The 16,755-nt window shown below is 52.3% G+C and overlaps 1 protein-coding gene across 3 annotated transcripts in view; it reads right to left on the bottom strand.

Moving 5' to 3' along the window:
- The window catches only part of MACF1 (microtubule actin crosslinking factor 1), a 135,988-nt gene that overhangs the window by 7,926 nt on the left and 111,307 nt on the right, over window positions 1–16,755 (bottom strand). For 2 of the 3 annotated variants that reach the window (XM_030504136.1, XM_030504137.1), the window contains 29 exons: window positions 16,367–16,585; window positions 15,613–15,816; window positions 14,834–14,842; window positions 13,528–13,759; window positions 12,527–12,753; window positions 11,446–11,568; window positions 11,239–11,340; window positions 10,749–10,850; window positions 10,478–10,651; window positions 10,216–10,371; window positions 9,866–10,063; window positions 9,421–9,549; window positions 8,929–9,102; window positions 7,998–8,153; window positions 7,670–7,876; window positions 7,417–7,536; window positions 7,019–7,188; window positions 6,695–6,854; window positions 5,874–6,068; window positions 5,200–5,328; window positions 4,977–5,120; window positions 4,690–4,878; window positions 4,246–4,363; window positions 3,616–3,779; window positions 3,264–3,278; window positions 2,317–2,479; window positions 1,611–1,765; window positions 1,309–1,383; window positions 636–653 (listed from right to left, as the gene is read on the bottom strand). In XM_030504136.1, the coding sequence (XP_030359996.1) occupies window positions 636–653; window positions 1,309–1,383; window positions 1,611–1,765; window positions 2,317–2,479; window positions 3,264–3,278; window positions 3,616–3,779; window positions 4,246–4,363; window positions 4,690–4,878; window positions 4,977–5,120; window positions 5,200–5,328; window positions 5,874–6,068; window positions 6,695–6,854; window positions 7,019–7,188; window positions 7,417–7,536; window positions 7,670–7,876; window positions 7,998–8,153; window positions 8,929–9,102; window positions 9,421–9,549; window positions 9,866–10,063; window positions 10,216–10,371; window positions 10,478–10,651; window positions 10,749–10,850; window positions 11,239–11,340; window positions 11,446–11,568; window positions 12,527–12,753; window positions 13,528–13,759; window positions 14,834–14,842; window positions 15,613–15,816; window positions 16,367–16,585 (4,227 nt within the window). The remainder of the gene's footprint in view (window positions 1–635; window positions 654–1,308; window positions 1,384–1,610; window positions 1,766–2,316; window positions 2,480–3,263; window positions 3,279–3,615; window positions 3,780–4,245; window positions 4,364–4,689; window positions 4,879–4,976; window positions 5,121–5,199; window positions 5,329–5,873; window positions 6,069–6,694; window positions 6,855–7,018; window positions 7,189–7,416; window positions 7,537–7,669; window positions 7,877–7,997; window positions 8,154–8,928; window positions 9,103–9,420; window positions 9,550–9,865; window positions 10,064–10,215; window positions 10,372–10,477; window positions 10,652–10,748; window positions 10,851–11,238; window positions 11,341–11,445; window positions 11,569–12,526; window positions 12,754–13,527; window positions 13,760–14,833; window positions 14,843–15,612; window positions 15,817–16,366; window positions 16,586–16,755) is intronic. The other variant, XM_030504138.1, reaches the window with a different exon arrangement.

Here is a 16,755-nt window from a genome sequence, read left to right as displayed (position 1 = left end):
ATTCTACATGAAAAATGTGCTCTTTTATTCGAGTGCTAATGGCACGTGATGCTCCAGTCCCATTAAAGAAAGGGCTCTGCCCCCTGAGCCAGCCAGCACTCACGCTGCCCCGCTCGCCACGGCTCATGACATGATGGGGATACATGCAGGTTTTGTGAGCCTTGCTCCAGTTAGGAGTTACTCAGGAGGTGCAGGGAGATGAGGGTTTAGTTATCGTTACCTACAGGATTAAAGGGGAGGACTCAATGTTCTCATTCCATGGTGATTGGGATCCAAACCCATTCAGAGCCTGGTACAGCCCTCATGCAGGTAGGTGCTCCCCACATAGGGTGCTGTGATTTGCCACTGCTTCCCATCAGCACCCCCAATATATATGAGAAAGGAGCCACAGAGAGGAAAGATCTCTCCGTTTTTGTCAAATCCTACTTTTTCCATTGAATTTTTCCCTTTTTTTCTGCCCAATGCAGTCTTTTTTTCAGGTGGCCCTCCCAGCCCAGGCACTCCCCTGTACCAGGCTCTGCTGAGCAGTGCTCACAGATCACATCCTCCCACAGCAACAAAGGACAGGACACACAGAGCTACATTTGTTAACAAAAATAAGGAGGTGAGAGGCAGCATCACAAGGCAAACTGTACCTGATTGCCGAGGAAGAACTACGGAGGGAGAGGAGATGGGGGGAGGAAAGTCAAGAGGAAGAGGAGGGGAAAGAAAAACAAGAAAAACATTTAATGGGATTAACAGTGCAATAATAATGAGAACTGTTAACTGTAGGTAGGTAGAGATCCGTGGGGTTTATGCTATTTGGGTGGAGGGTGGAAGCTGGGGGAGCCTGGTGCAGGCGGGGGGCGAGCGCTGAGGCTCCGCTCCTCCCGGCCGGAGCGTTGGCCCCACAACTAGGAACAGGGCAGGAACCAGCTGGCCAGCTCGTGTCACCGGTTCACCTCGGTGAACGATCCCAAACGTAAACAGCGAGCTCGGTACAAAGAGATTCTTTAAGGAAATTATCCTCCCTTCTTCGGGAGCAAGCTAAGAAAAACACAGGCGGAAGGTACACTCATCCACGAGGAACACTTCAAGGGCGGCTGCGGGCGCAGTGAATGCAGCATTTCACAGGGACGGCTGCCCCAGAACAGGAACACTTTTATGCTCTCCCAGTTTAGGGAACGCCCTGGGGCCGAGGACGGCGCTGGGCAAACATGGCCCAGCCACCTCCGTTGGGAGCTGGAGGACGAGGTGCCTGGCACCCCGCCGGTGATCCCCCTGCCCCAGGTGGGAATGGGGAGCAGGATTTGGCCCCCTCTGCCTTACCCGGTATTTGTTCTCGCCGATCTGCTCCACTTGAAATCTCTTGGCACACTTGCACTGGGCCACTTGCCTGGTGACCTGCCATCATCAACAGAGAGATGTTAGGGACCAGGATTTCGGGAGTCTCCTGGATAAAACACAGACCTAAGCAGCCTTTCCTTCAAAAACACGGTGGGTTCTGTCAGAACCAGCCAATTATTTTGGCTCAGCACCACCACAATCCTTTTTTTTCCAGTCCTTTTTGTCTTCTCCACAGCCTGAACTACCCCAACACCCCTGATGACGCATCTCTTCTGGTGCTTTACCTCATCTTCGATCTTGTCGGCATCAGTGGTGGGGCGGTAGGCATCCTTGTTGGGATGGAGAGCAGCCACAAACTCATAGTAATCGATGTAGCCGTCACCATCACGGTCAAAGATATCAGCCACCGCCGTCATCTCCAGCTTTGTCGTGGGGAATTCTGGAAGGAGAGAGAAATGAGCAACTGACACAGGAACCTCAGTCATCAGAATCAGGGATGTCAGAGCATGGTCAGCATAGAATCACAGAATGGTTTGGGTTGGAAGAGACCTTAAAGCTCATCCAGCTCCAACCCCCTGCCACGGGCAGGGACACCTTCCACTAGAGCAGGTTGCTCCAAGCCCCTGTGTCCAGCCTGGCCTTGAACACTGCCAGGGATGGGGCAGCCACAGCTTCTCTGGGCACCCTGTGCCAGCACCTCAGCACCCTCACAGGGAAGAGCTTCTGCCTCAGAGCTCACCTCAATCTCCCCTCTGGCAGGTTAAAGCCATTCCCCTTGGCTTGTCCCTACAGGCCCTTGTCCAAAACCTCCTCCGAGTTTTTTCTTGCCCCTGTTGGCACTGGAGCTGCTCTAAGGTCTCCCCTCAAGGAGCCTTCTCTTCTTCAGGCTGAACAACCCAGTTTTCTTAGCGTCTTGGTCCTCAAGCAGGGACAACCTTGTCACACCGAGGTGGCCATTTCTGAGCTCATTTCAGGCAGACAGGTACTTACTAGAGGCCAGGATTCCATCGATAAATTCCTGCCGGGTGATCTTCCCATCCTGATCCTTGTCGATGCGCCGGAAGAAGTCCATGACGCGGGATTTCTTGTGGTTCATCCAGCGCATGTACTTCTTCCGCCACACGTCGAAGTCGAAGTTTGCAAATTCCTTCAACTGGAAGGAAACCCACAAGAGTCAGTGGGGAAAATCCCTGAGGAAGCAGCACCCCCGGCTCTACAGCACCCTCAAACACCAGCCTCCAGCTGAGCCTGTGCTGAGCTGCTGCTGCTAAAGCAACTGCCCACCCTCTTGGAAGGTTTATCTGGGTTTATCCAGATGAGGGGGCCACTCAAATTGACTTTCCAGACAGAAAGACACACAGCGTAGCCAACAGTCACCACGTGGACCGCGCACCATGGACCCATGGACATGGGATGCAGCATCCCCCATGCTGGTATACGTACACATAGGCAGAGATATCAGCTACTTGCACACAGACACACACACGCACTTGCTTGGGAATTTGGGGATGATGCCTCCCCAGGCTTTGCTCGGGAGGAATACTCATTACTGGCATCATTTTCGGCACATGGCTCCCCTCTATCTTTCCCTCTAAGCAGCAAAGAAGGGATTTATTGCTCATCTTCCAGGTAAGACTGGAACACAGCTCAGCCCTACAAACCCCATCCCTGTGGCTCTGCCACTGGCCTCAGCTGAGCCACTCACCCTCCAGTTTAAATCAACACCCTTTTTATCCCCCCTTGAAAGGGCTCCCATGACACACACACACGCCACCACCCCAAGCTCAAGCAGTTCACAACAAGGTAATGCCACCATTTTTAAGCATTTTCTTTTTCCTCTAAACATTCTTGGGAGTTCAAAGCAACAAAGAAAAAACATTAATACGTATAAACTGAACTGACCTACAGCAAAAGCAACAAAAACCAAAAACACTCACTTCTGGGCATAGCTGCTTTGTTAAGCATAAATAAAAACAAAAATTACATTAGATGTTTGGAAAAGATAAGAGACAGTAATTGTTAAACTAAGCACTAGGAGTACAGGCCTGGCTGTTGTTACAGATACCGACTGCAGCGGCATGAAGCAGTTCATTAATAGGCAGTTAATTACAGAAGTTAGTTTTCAGCCTTCGTATTTTAGGCATATCTGTTTCTGTTGGTATCTTCAGCCAGGCAGCAGAAGCTGTCTGCAAGAGTGGGCAACTCAAGAGGCAGCACTAATGCGAAATGCTTCTCAGCAACCCACAGCACTGCTCCCTTCCCCATCCCCAAGCAGCCAGTGGCTGTTACCTCCTCCAGCCTGTCCAGGGCATCATTGAGCTTCCGCTGCCGCTCCAGCGCCAGCAACCAGACCTGCTGCCAGCGGGCCGAGAGCTGGTTTATCCGGGGGTTCTTTGTTTCCGACTGGGAGATAATGGGCATGCTGGGGGGGGCGGCCTGACTCAAGGATTTTCCTGTAAAAAAAGGGAGAAAAGGAATTGTTCGAGGTGGTGTTGATGGGTTTCAGCAAGTCTGAGCGGTCCTTGCTGGCTGCTCTCCGAAGGGATGCAGTGTCCCCAGGCAGGAGGACATGGTGATGGATGGCTCTACATCCAACCTCCCCGGTGCTCCCTCTGCACTTAGGAATTCATACTGGACTCTGGCTTCAAGAAACAACATAAGAAAAGACCCAAAACCTCATCTCAAAGCAACTGCAGAGAGAAAGGGAAGAGCAGCGACAGCACGAGCTCCACACGCCCCAGCACAGGGGTTTTGGCAAACGCCACCTGGATTTTCCCCTCCTGACAAGTTTCAACCACCTTCCTGGTGGCTGTCAAGGCAGGATGCCTCATTAATTGATAATCAAAGTTAATTAGTTCCCTATGCATTTCATTTCCTCCTATCATAGCACGTTTCACCACGGATCAAGCAGGGACATACTGTTGCTGCGGGACTTCTCAATGAAAGGCCCGTGGGGGGGCTCAGTAGCTTTCCTCTTGTACGTCTTCGTCACCCGGTCCACATCTGGCTGTTTCCGTGTCATCTCCTCCATAAAGGACTGTGAAAATAAAGAAGGGACAAGAAAACCTTTGCAGTTTCAAGATGTTTTCGGTCTCCTCTTGCTCCAGGTCCTTGCTGGGACATGGCAAGGCCATAGAGGAGAGGTAAGCTTGTGGTCAAGCTATGGCATAGCACTGGCTTGGATCTGCAAATGTGCAAGCTCATCCCCTGGGCTGGCTTTGCTCCCAGGTGACAGCTCTGGTTGGGTCACCTCCTGTTTTAATAGGGACTTCCAAAAGAGGTCAATGTCTCCTCCATGGAGGGGCAGGAAACCCGCTTCCTGCCCCAATCCCAAGTGCCCACCGTGTTCGGGACTGGACTTACCTGGTGTTCGGAGATGAGGGCTTTGACCTGATCAATATTTTGTGGCATGGGCTCCTGGTCCCGCTGGATCAGGGTGGTCTCAGCCCACTGGATCCAAGCCAGGAGCTCTTCCAGAAGCTCTGCATTCGCCACCAGCTCAGAAAGTGCAGACTCCAGCCTCTGCTGGTGCTGCTTTGCCCACGTGAGAACCTGTTGGGAACACAGAGATGACCATCAGCCCAGCTCTGGGCAGGCAACCCTGCAGCCATCCATCACCATCCACCTGCAACAGCGCCCACTGCACTCACCTCCTCGAACCTGGCTCGGATGATGGTGATCCAGTGTTTGATGGTGGTGATGCAGTCGGGATGGCAGGCAGCCAGGATGACCTCCCCCATGCCCACCGCTGCATTCACATCCACTCGCTTCTCCTCCACCTTCTTCATGAACTCCTGAAAGGCCCAAGTGAATGATTTAGCAATGTCCTCCCCATCAGCTTTGCTCGGGCTGAGTTCCAGAGCTCCCCGGTACCTTGTGCGTGTCGATGAGGGACTGCAGCGCCTCGGCATCATCGGGAAGCGCTCCCCGGAAGCGCAGGGATTGCTCTGCCTCCGAGAGCCACTCCAGCAGCATGTGCACGGCCGTCCTGAACTCCTCTGCCTGTGGCGACAAAAGCAAAGGCATCAGGTCTCCTCCTCCTGCAACACTGCTCGAGCCCCTGCTGGGAGCTGGGGAGACAAAGGGCTGAGAGGGACTTGGAAAACAAACTAAAAGAAGGAAAAAAAGTCCTGTCTGTTGGCCTGTATTTGTGCAGCACCAGCAGATGGGTCTTGCAACGGCTGAACACCCCCCCTTTAGCTCCAATCCAGGTTTCCTTCTTGCACTGGACATCAGCAAACCCCAGCCTGGACAGTCTGATCACAGCTCTATTCCTGCTGTGCACAACAGCGAGATCTTTCCATCCTCCCTTTTCTAATCAGCCTTTATTGGCTCTTCTTTGGGTAAAGAATAAGTAAATAACCGACAGCAACCCGCTCCTTTGCAGTTCTCACTGGTAACTGCTGCAGGGCTGGGGTGTCCTGCTTGGCCAGGAGACCAGCCACTGGACAAAACCTCTTCTCTGAGGCTTGTGTTGACTTCCTGGCCCAAAGGTGGAGCCCAGCAAAGCTCTCCGAGACCATTTCCAGCCATAGCCTTCTGCTCACCTGCTTCAAGGCCTGTTCCAGGCGGGTTTGTTTGGACACAGACAGCTTGCACACCGTGTCCCACCGGTTGCTCAGCTCCTGCAGCTGCACCTTCACCCAGGTCGTGTCATCGCGGCTGTTCTCGATGAGCTCCCGGCCGGAGCGCTTGAGTACCTGCACTGTGCCCGTGCGCTTCCCCAGCTCCTTCTGGAAGACCTGCAGGGACAGAGGGCAGAAGCTGAGCAGGGCTGGCCAGTCCTAGCAGGTTGTTTCATATGGGAGGCACATCTGAAATGACTATGGAACATGGTTCTGCATCCACATCAGGGATCCAACATAATCTAGTGTGATGGGATGGTAAGCAGGAAGCCAGGCAGAACAGGCAGCTCCCGAGCATGTTTTGGTGTAGGTACAACAACTTTACACCCTGGCAGAAGCAGTTGTGACCTACAGCAGGCAAGCTCCAGCCTCTGCAACACAGTGGCTGCCTTGCATGGAGCCCTGTCCAGGGAATTCAATGTACAACCTGATCCAAACCCAGGAGCTGTCTCCAAGACACGCTGCAGAGAACTGCCAAGACCAAAGTTTATACAGGACTATAAATCCAGCCACCTTTTCAAACTAAGCCTTCAACAGATCTGGCTAGTAGCACCTCAGAAGAATGGAGCTCCAGCTCCTGTATCCTTGCCAGTAATGTAAAAGTTTCTTCCCACTTGTTTTGCCCTCCTTGTCCACTGCAGCAAAGCAAAGCAGCTCTGCAGCAAAGCTTCTCTCTTCTATGGCTCTTGGGGAAGGAAAACTCATCTCATGCCTCAGAGGAGAGCTGGAGAAGACACTCTCACCTTGTGAGCATCCATCAGGTTCATGACCAGATCCAGGTCACCGTGGACAGGTTGGTCTTCAGCTAACTGGGGTTCCACCTTGTAAAGCCAGTCCACTAAGGCCTGCAGTGCATCCATGAACTGGCCAGAGAACAAGAGGGCTTCTTCCAGCTTGTGCTGCCTGAAAAGCAAACATCCCCATGAACTTCCATGAACAAACTCACCTCCTTTTGTCTTGTTCCAGTGACCTCCTTCAACCACCCTCGGAAACGCGCCTGGTCGGTGTGTTTAGTCATTGCCATGGGCAAACAAGTGCTGTTGGTACAAGGCTGGGGCTGGACTTACCTTTCCACAGATTTGCCACACACTGTGTCCCACTTATCCCGGACTTCTCCCAGTAAATTGTCCAACTTTTGAGTGTCATCTGCAAGCAACGCTTTTTCTTTGAGGGCTCTGCCCGTTCTGATGGTGGTGTCGTAGACGGGCTGCTTCCCCCCGAGTGTCTTCTGGAACTCCTGGGAACCAGAGAGAAAACAAAACTGCTTCAAAAAGCCTGGCCTTGGCTCTCTGAAGATACATGGTGCTAGTGAAGACCCCCACATGAATGTTTCCCATGGCAGTGGTAAGCATGGACATGCCTTTCCCCTGCCCTGAGAGCAGAGGAGATGTTGCCCTGCTCCCCTCCCAACAATGCACCCTTTCACCCAGCGTTCAGCACCAGTTTTGCTTTGGCAAAACTCTACCTTGTGTTTGGAAAGCTGGAGCTTGATTTTGTCGGGATCATTGGAAATCTCCAGCTCTGAGTCCAGGTGATTCTCTGCATCCTCCAGCCAATCGATCAGCTTCTTCCAAGCTTCATGGAACTGCAAAGAAACAGGAGCAAGTCTGAAACTTAATGCTGGTGGTGTCTCCAAGTACCTTTCTGGTCCTGGAACCTTCTGCCCTCCAAGGCTGGATATACCCCAGGCTCTGTCACACCCTTCCCATGTTTCTCACCTGCTTAGCTCGCTTCCTGGCATCATCAAGAGCCCGTCCCCGCTCCACCGAGCGCTGGACGACCTTCTCCCAGCGGGACTGGACGCTCACCAGCAGGTTCTTGATCAACACCACATCCTGCTTTTGACTGAGAAACTTTAACTGGTTCCCAGTTTGATCCAGCTCGATGATCCGATCCCGATGAGCATTCACCTCATTGGCAAACACCTGCGAACAGCAAAATGTCCCGTGTGTGAGGGGAGCTGCACCTGTGAGTAGGGGTGATGAGGAGCCACCCTTGTTCCCTCCTGCATCCTGGGGACCCCTTGGGTGCTCGCAGCACCGGTACCTTGTGCTCATCGATCTGGGCCAGCACGGCGCTGAGGAGGAGGCTGGGCGGGGGTGCGATGTTCAGGCTCTGCTCGGCCAGTGTGAGCCAGTTGATGAAGTCCTGGAGGGAGTTCTGGAAGTCCGTGGCCAGGGCCAGCGCCTCCTCCAGCTTCGCCTGAAGCAGCGGGAAGGGAAAAAGGGAAGGGGAAGAAAACACAACGTGGAGGGTGAGAGCTCTCGATCCGCGGCTTCACAGACAGAGGCAGCCTTTGTGTCCCTGCCGGAATGTCGCTCTAAAGGGACCTCCTCGCCTCAGCCCGGGAACGCGGCTTGTTTACCACAGGGAGGGGGTTTTGGTGAAAGCCAACGCTTCCTTTCCAAACAAGAATGGCCTCTGAAAGGGGAGACCTTCATCAGCACCCGAGCAGCTGCGTCACCCTCAGCTTCCTGAGAGCGGCATCGCCATGGGAGCGCGGCTCAATGAGGTGGATGGTGTTTCAACGGCAGCAGCTGCAGCAGCACACATTTATTCCGGGCTGAGACCACTGTATCCCTTGTTTTATCTCATCACCGGCCAAAAGCCTCGGATGGAGGCAGCTTGCAGGAGGACTCAGCCTGCTGCCTTGTGGGGGACCAACAAAGCCTTTCAAAGCGGGAGGTTTCTTCCCACTTCTCCTTTATACTAACCCACAGCTCAATTTACTCTCATTTTCTGTGGGATTTAACCAACTCTGATGACTAGCTACAAGAAACACTAACAGCTTGATGCTCAGGCAGCACAAATGCAACCTGAACAACAAAGAAAGGTGTCCAAAAGGAAACCCCAGCCTCCTCTCCTGCCCTGACCGGTTCCATCCCTCCTGGGACAGCAAAGCAGCAAAGCAGGGAGCAACTGCTGCTGCTTTTAGACCAGCTCACAGGATTAGGGTGGACATCTCCACCAACACTACCTTTCTCTCCTCCATCTTGGTGCTGACAAGGCACCATTTCTGCTCCAGCAGCGCTACGCTCTGCTCCGTCTTTGAGCCTGAGCCCGAGTCGTCGCGGTTCAGCAGCATCAGTCGCCCCTTGGCCAGCAGCTGGCTGTAGGTGTCCTCCTTGGCTTTGAGCTGGCTGTAGAGCTCCTGCAAGGGAGGCAGCACCGAGGTGTTAGACAAGGGAAGAGCTTGGAGAAGGGCCATGGCTGGCTGCAAGTCAGGGTGGTGAGAAAACGAGGCTCAGGGCACGCAGGGAAGTGACAGCAGCACGTCATTTTGAGCAGAGGAAGGTGGTTAAAGCACCATGGTACCTGTACCAGGCATCAAGTGCAAAATTATCTGTTCAAAGAGACCAGAGAAGCACTTTCCTTCCCATTAGATACAGAAGGGAGAAGTTTTGATGCTGGTATTTGACAGGAGCTTGCTGAATTAAAAGCACTAAAAAACTCTCTCCTAAGAAATTACCATGTGGGCATTGAGCTGTTCCCGGGCAGTTTCTGGCAGCCCTCCTGTGGGTTTTGATGCCGACAATTGGCTCTCCATTCTCGTTAGCCACAGGAGGAAGTCTTCAATCTCACCATGGAAACCCTGGGCCTGTTCAGAAACATAGAATCAGGATCAGATGACATCAGCCACCATTGATCATGCGCCAGGGTTAACACTGCATTTGCTTCAGAACCAGATAAAGACGCAGAGCTGGAGGCACCAGGGTGGGAGATACATGGGATATCCTTCACCATGTGTGCCTGGTGCCTACCCTGCTTCAGAACCCTCCAGGACTAAGAGTTAGGTGAGAAACTTGGCATAAAAAATTCCCAATGTCTCTCTAAGTCTTTCCCCCTTTATTTCCCCCAAAAAGCAAAGGGGGAAGCAACCGCACATGGGAGGACCCCCGATGTGTCTCCCTGACCTGCTGGAGCGTGGACTGGAGCTGCTGCTCCCGCTCCTCCGTCTTCTGCAGCACCGACTCCCAGCAGGAGTTGAGCTTCTCCAGGCGGTTCCGCAGGCTGCTGGCATCATCCCCGGCGCTCGACTCCAGCAGCTCGTTGCCTGCTTTGTTCACTGTCTCCACCGTCGCCTGGTGGGCCAGGACGTCGTTCTTCAGCACCTACAAGAGATGTGGCGGGTAAATGCTGGGACATCTCTAAACCACCTTGTTAGTTCCTCCCCACTCTCATGGACTTGAACAAACTCAAACCCTGAGAAAGAAAATCCTGCAACAGAACAGACTAAAGATGTACCTGGAGTGGGAATACTCACATGGTGCTTTGCAAGTTCAACCTCAATGACTTTTGGGTCTCCATTGATGGGTTTTTGAGCATCAAGAAGCTCTTCAGTGTGCGTCAGCCAGGCCATGAGCTCGGCCAATGCGTGCTGGAACTGCCCAAGTGCCAGGAGAGCGGCTTCTAACTTATGCTGGGCAAGGACAGGGATGGAAAAGGAGAGTTTAAGTGGTGAAGGAGGGGGAGCATCCCCGTGAGTTTCAGCCCCACACTGGCAAGCACCCAGATCCTCTCTCTACCTGTCTGTGAGCAATCTTCTCGCCCAAATTCTCCCAGAGATGTTTCAGCTCTGTCAGTGGTTCCTTTATGATGTCTCTGTCTGTCTCATCTGTAGCTTTTTTTAGCATCAGTTCACCTTGGTGATTAAGCTTTTCCATCTCAATCTGCTGCTGGTAAACCTCCATTTTAAACTCCTGCCAAAACAAGCAGGACAAAAACCAGACCAAAATGAATCCCTGGAGCGCGAGCACAGCGATGCAAAGCCAGCACCGGAGAACCGGTCCCACGTACCTTCATCTCGTTCATTTGCTCCTTCACCGTGTTGAGGTCAGTGCCCACAGGAGACATGTTGCAGAGTTTGATCACGGCGTTATCCAGCCAGTCAAACATGGCCTGGAAGGAGCAAAGACATCGTTAGCAAAGGGAATGGCAACACGTGCTCCTCCTGTGGCTGGTGCCTCCATCACCCTGCAACCACAGAACTTGTCTTTCAGGGCAGAGACGCCTGCTTGGATTTGCAAGCTCTTTCCTTCTCTCTCCTGCTTCCAGCAAAAGGCTCATTCTACTGCTTCATGCAGAAATGAAGTCAGATTTGGGAAGACAAATACAACCAAATATCCGCTCTTCCACGGAGCTGATTGTTGACCTCAGGCTCTACCAGAGGCTGCAAACACTTGCCCAGGAGTTGTTTTCTGCTTTGCGTGAGTGCAAATCCCAGTACAACTCCAGGGAGAGGATTCACAAAGCCTACCCACTCCACATAACCAGCTCTGCCTCCTACCTGAAGTGTGTCTTGGTATTGCACAGCTGACTGCATGGCTTCCTCAAGCTTCTCAAGCCTCTCCTTCCATGTTTTGTTTAGATTTTCCCACGCGTTGTTCATCTGTGGAACACAAAATTACCCACAAAATTCGTCAGGCTCTTCCACCAGAGCTCCCACTCGCTCCGACCTGATGTTATCTGAGGGAGAGGCTGCTGGTTCTCCTACCTCATCAATGCTCTTTTTCACTTCTGGTTTCTCAGTTTCACCACAGGCAAAAATTAAGTCGGTTCCAAGGAGCCGGATGAACTCCAGCTCTTCATGCAAGCCATCCGTCTCCTCCTTGATGGTCTGCATGGAACACAACAACAAAAGAAACATATTCAGTGTTAAATGCTCTTCCAAAATCACCCCGTGAACTAAGGCATGGACAGTCCTTCTAGCTCTGGTGTCCTGTGCCCTGGCTGACAGCCTGATGTCAGACCCCAGGATGAGGTTACACAGTGAGACGGCGGCATCCTGCTCACTGGCATCACCACCACCAACCTGCTCCCAGCGATGCTGCTGTGTGCAGGGGTTGGGGGAGCTAAAATAAGAACAACTGTATTTAGCTTGACATGTGCCTGGACTGCCTGGCTGAAGGTGTTGTTTATAAGAGACGTACTGTTTACAGGAGTATTCTGCCAACATAGGAATTAGTTTTGAGACTCCAAAGTTGCAAAGCAAAGCCAGAATGGTTCTAAAAGGGGAATAGCAAGGACAAACTTAGCAAAGCATAAAGAAATCCCTGCTCCCCAAGGCCTGAGTCAAGTCCACCTGAAGTGGATTTCATCACGTATTTGAAACAAACAAGATACAAATCCAAGCCCACCCGGCTTTACACTTATCTCTGGTCTAACCAAAATCTAAACACACACTTCCCACGCTAGACAGCACTTGGGGAGATGCCTTCAGCTCCGACTGGGAGCAGACCCGTGCAAACTGCCACGTCACTCGAAACAAGTGGGCACACAAGTCTGACCACATGCTTGATAAGCTTCCTAAAACAGGAGTAGATAACGTGATTTAGACATCATTTCCTCGTCTGGAACAGGGGGTGGTGGTGGGCAGGGATATGTGAAATACGCTTCTGCTTTTTGCTTTGCAGTTCCAAATTGCAATGGAAAGAGCATGTCATAATCTGCCTGCATGCCTACAAAACTGTTTTACAACCACTTCTGGCCGTGCTCATATCTAAGATCTGTCCCAATTTAGCTCACAGGCTGGGTGCAGACAAGCTCCAGACACGGTACAGCACCATGGTCCTCACCTCTGCCGCTTCCACCTGCTGCTTGATGATGGAGGGGTCAATGCCTGGGCTCTCCAGGTCGTGAACGATGTCCTGCGTGTCTTTGATGGTGGTCAGGAGAGCTGCCATATCGTACCAGAACTTCTCTGCAAGCTCCAAGACATCAAGGAACTTCATTTCACGTTCCTCTGCTCGAGCTTTGATGTCCTCCCAGAAGAAGACCATCTGATCCAACTTATCCTGGATTACTGAGGAAGGGAATGAAAACATTCAGTGAAGGAGGAAATCTTTTTACAACTCCAGACCATTTTGCAAACACTTTCCACTTAGAAACAGCCAAAAGAATATTCAATGGGAATTAGAGATGACCAGAACTATTAGAACATTAACTCTGAGATACCGAGGGACGTGAGAAACTCCAGCTTGCAGGAACAAAGCCTTTATTTACGTGCAGGCAAGCTCAGGGCAAATTTGCCCACACACACTCATTTGCCCACACACTCTTATTTGCCCACACACTCTCTTCCAACGAACCTCTGTTCTGGCCACCTCTAGCATGAAGTCTACGCTTGCTCAGTCCATGAGCTGGCTTTTGAGCTGCCAAGAAAGGTGCCAATTAGTGCCAATGCTGTTGACAGGTCTTTTTGTGCTGGGGATGCTTCTTCCCTCCATTAGATGCTGAATCAACACCCACAAATCATTTCACAGGGACCACCAATCGTTGCCACAAGAGACCAGCTTAGTGGGAGAGCTCAGCTTGGCTGAGCTGAAACCTATGCCTGAGAAGCCACAAATACTTCTTTCTCCCCTGGCTGATACCACCCTGTCTGCTCCAGATGGAAGCAGGCACCAGACATCATACAGAGGATGAATCCTTCCTCCTAAGGCTAGGAGACCCTCTGAAATACACCCCGTGGACATCAAAGCCTCCCCAACAGCAATGGAGCTGTGGTTTGGATAGGAGAAGCTGGGCACAGCTACCAGCCCAGCCAGCACCTCCTGTTTAATCCACCCAGAGATACCTTTTGCTGCCAGGTCCTTGTCTGCTCCCTGCGAGCGGCTGATCAGCTCTTCCCCGCGGCGTTTCAGAGCCTCGAAGGAGGGCTGCAGCTTCTCCAGCTCCACACTGGCACTTTTGTTCTCGCTGATGCACTCCCGGATCTTCTCCACCTCGGCGGGGATGAGGGGGGGCATACGCAGGCGGGAGGAGAGGCTTTCCAGTGTCTCCAGCATGGGCTCGATCTTATCATGGAACTGGAGAAGAACAAGTCCATTAGGGAGGGCGAGATGAGATGAAGCAACGCTGCATCGCTCCCTGCGTGTGCAACAGCCCCAGCGACCTCCTGGAGAGGACAAACATTGCCTGCAACAGCAATGAGACCTGCAGCCTCCTGTTCATGCCTGCCTCGGCTCTCCTCTGCTGCCAACAGCCCCAGGCTGCACCAGCTCAAACCACACGTCAGCCACAGCCTCACAGAGCCAGCACAGGCAACTGTGAACCAAACACAGCAGCGATTTATCACCAGATTCAACCCTTCAAAACCTCCCATTTTTGACTGCTGCAGATGGGCAGCATGGCGACAAAAGCCAGCCCCGGTTCTTTGTGCATCTGTGCAGAGATGCTGCTGGAAAAGCACCGTGTCTGGTGCTGATGGAATCTCCACTCGGTGCAACGGCAGCAGGATATGGCCCTAGCAGGGTCAGCAGGAGCTGGTGAAGGCTGCATGCGTGGGGAGGAGCGAGTTGCCATGGTGCTGGGTCTCCAACAGAAGCAGAACCAGAAAGCCAAGAGTGACAGAGGATGGGGTCTAGCAGGGTTTACTGCTATTGTTTTCTTTAAGAAGAAAAGTCAACTTTGGCCTTAAAGATCCCAAAGCATCTCTGCTGGTGAGGACAGCTCTGCGCTCTGGCTGCCAGCTCTGGGCCCTCTCTGCAGGACACCAGTGCTGGTGTTGACCAAGTCCCAGGCTCCAACAGCAGAGAGGAGATGGGCTCTGGGTGCAAAGTTGATCTGGGACACGCTGGTTCAGCCAACAAGCAGGAGCAAAGCAGCAAGTGCAGCCAGAGCAGAAAGCTCTGAGCATCAACGTAAACCACTCAGAAAGCAAACCTTCTGCTTTGCAGGAAGCATTCCCAGCGGAAGCTTGGCCAATGGCTGCAACCAGGCGGCAACGTAACAAAAGCCATCTCAGAAATGGGATTTCAGGCCCCCAGAGTTAACTTTAAAGCATGTTCTGCTCAGCTGTGCGTGGACCAGGACTAAAAGTCCGGGTGTAAAACAGAATCAGCCCAAAGAGTGTAAGTGAAGATGGGTGGTGTGGGGCTTACCTCTGTGATCTGCAATGGTGGGGCGCAGTCAACACAAGAATGAAATGGGACCATGTGGGGAGGACGGGCACAGGCAGCAACACACACAGATAACACATTCCACAATGGGAGTGAGAGATGAGACGGGAAGGGGGTGTGGGGGGGAAAAACTCGGAGTTAATACAAGTGCAAACCAAGAGAAGTGACTACACAATACAGGAGTAAAAAACACCCGGACACGACAAAAACCAACTGTGCTACTAACACACGGGGAAATGAAACACAACCAGGGGTCATAAACCTCCAGTGGCAGAAACTCTTCACCCCCTCTCTGGACTTTAGCACCTATAGTCCTTCCCGTCACATCTCTCCTCCTGTTGCCACTGACCTCCTCTGGAGATTCCCAGACCTGGAGATGACCGTTAACTCTCCCATACAAAAGATCCCGTGGCTGTTCACTGCATACACAGCTTATCAGAAAGGAAACTTATCTCTCCAAGCTCTTTCAAGAGGCCCTTCCAACCTTGGGTGGATGCCAAAACAGCCCCTTTGAACAAGCATCATTATTGAGGTTGTAAAAATTTATTACCCTATTTACTATGTCAGGACTCCAACGCCTTCTCCCCTCCTTTCCCAGCCAGTGCTGAGCGGCAGGAAACAGCCCCGGAGGTGTCTGACCACACTGGGCCTTATAAAGGGTTTTACAACTGTAACACTCAGAATAAAACCGCATTTCAAAGCACGTGGCTTCCCCGGGGGACTGTGATAAGAGCACTCAGCTCCTTGGCACCTCAGCGTACCTGAGTGGACTGCGAGACAGCTTCATCGAGCGCCAGAGCCCGCTGACACACCTCCTCCTTGATTCTGGCATACATGGCCTCTGCTGTGGAGTACTTGTTCTGCACCATCTCCCCTTCCTCGGGGTTCAGGTCCTTGAGCTGCGGCCCGATTTTCAGCAGCTTGTCAATATGAGGCTTATGCTCAGCAATGGACTCTCTCAGTTGCTAAGGAATAGAGGGGAAAAAAACCCACATTTGTTTAGAAATCCACTGAAAGCTGCTGCCTCTATTCCATGCAACACTCCAAAAGCAGCGATCCTGTCTGGTAGTGAACTCATGCTGGGGATTTCTTGACCCAGCATCTGCCAAGCACATGGCACTCGGCTCTTCCTAACATGGCTTTGGCATGGTCTCCCCGGCTCCCTCGCCTCCCCATGGGAAACACCATGGGGAAAGCTTTGCAGCTCTCTCCCCTAAAAGCACAAAGCAGTTTTCCCTGCCATGATCAGGCAGGAGATCCGAAGGCAGCCTGGCTCCCTTGGGTGCCATCTGTATTTTAATAAGAAGAGCTCCAACATATCTAGTGATTTCCACATGGTACACTCACGGCCAATATAATATTGTATTATATAGGCAGGATCCTCAAAAAGAAGAGAATGGAGGGAAGAAATCGGAAAAAATCAGAAGAAATCATAAGAAGCCCCTGCGGGAGCTGTGCCTCCATTAATGTAGAAGAACTGATGGCACAGGACATGCCAACACCACGTCCTCTTACCCTCATGTCCTCCTGCTGCTGCTTGAGCTGCTCGTGATCGATGGCCGGAGGGGGCAGCTGGGAGATGAGGGATTGTGTCTCCTCGATCCACGGGTTCAGCTCCTCGTAGGTCTCCCAGAACTGGTTGACCAGGACCTGGGCACGCTCCAAGCGAGTGTAGCGCTCCGAGTTGAGCTGGCTCACAGCTTCGTACTGCTGCACCAGGGACTCTGTTTTCTCCTAAAGAAAAGGAGGGAGGAGAATTATAGCCAGGGGTGGAAAGGGCCCAGGAAAAGCGCCAGTGCATGCTGCAAGCTGGAAGAGCTGGAGGTGCCTTTGGTGGCCTTCCACGTGCACAGGCTGTAATTCCAATTAAAGCAGCCTTGGAAATCTCTGCTCCCCCCAACCCC

This window comes from Strigops habroptila, chromosome 12 (genome assembly GCF_004027225.2).
Source record: "Strigops habroptila isolate Jane chromosome 12, bStrHab1.2.pri, whole genome shotgun sequence".
In the NCBI taxonomy this organism is placed as follows: Eukaryota; Metazoa; Chordata; class Aves; order Psittaciformes; family Psittacidae; genus Strigops; species Strigops habroptila.
This window is presented reverse-complemented; position numbering and strand designations above follow the sequence as displayed.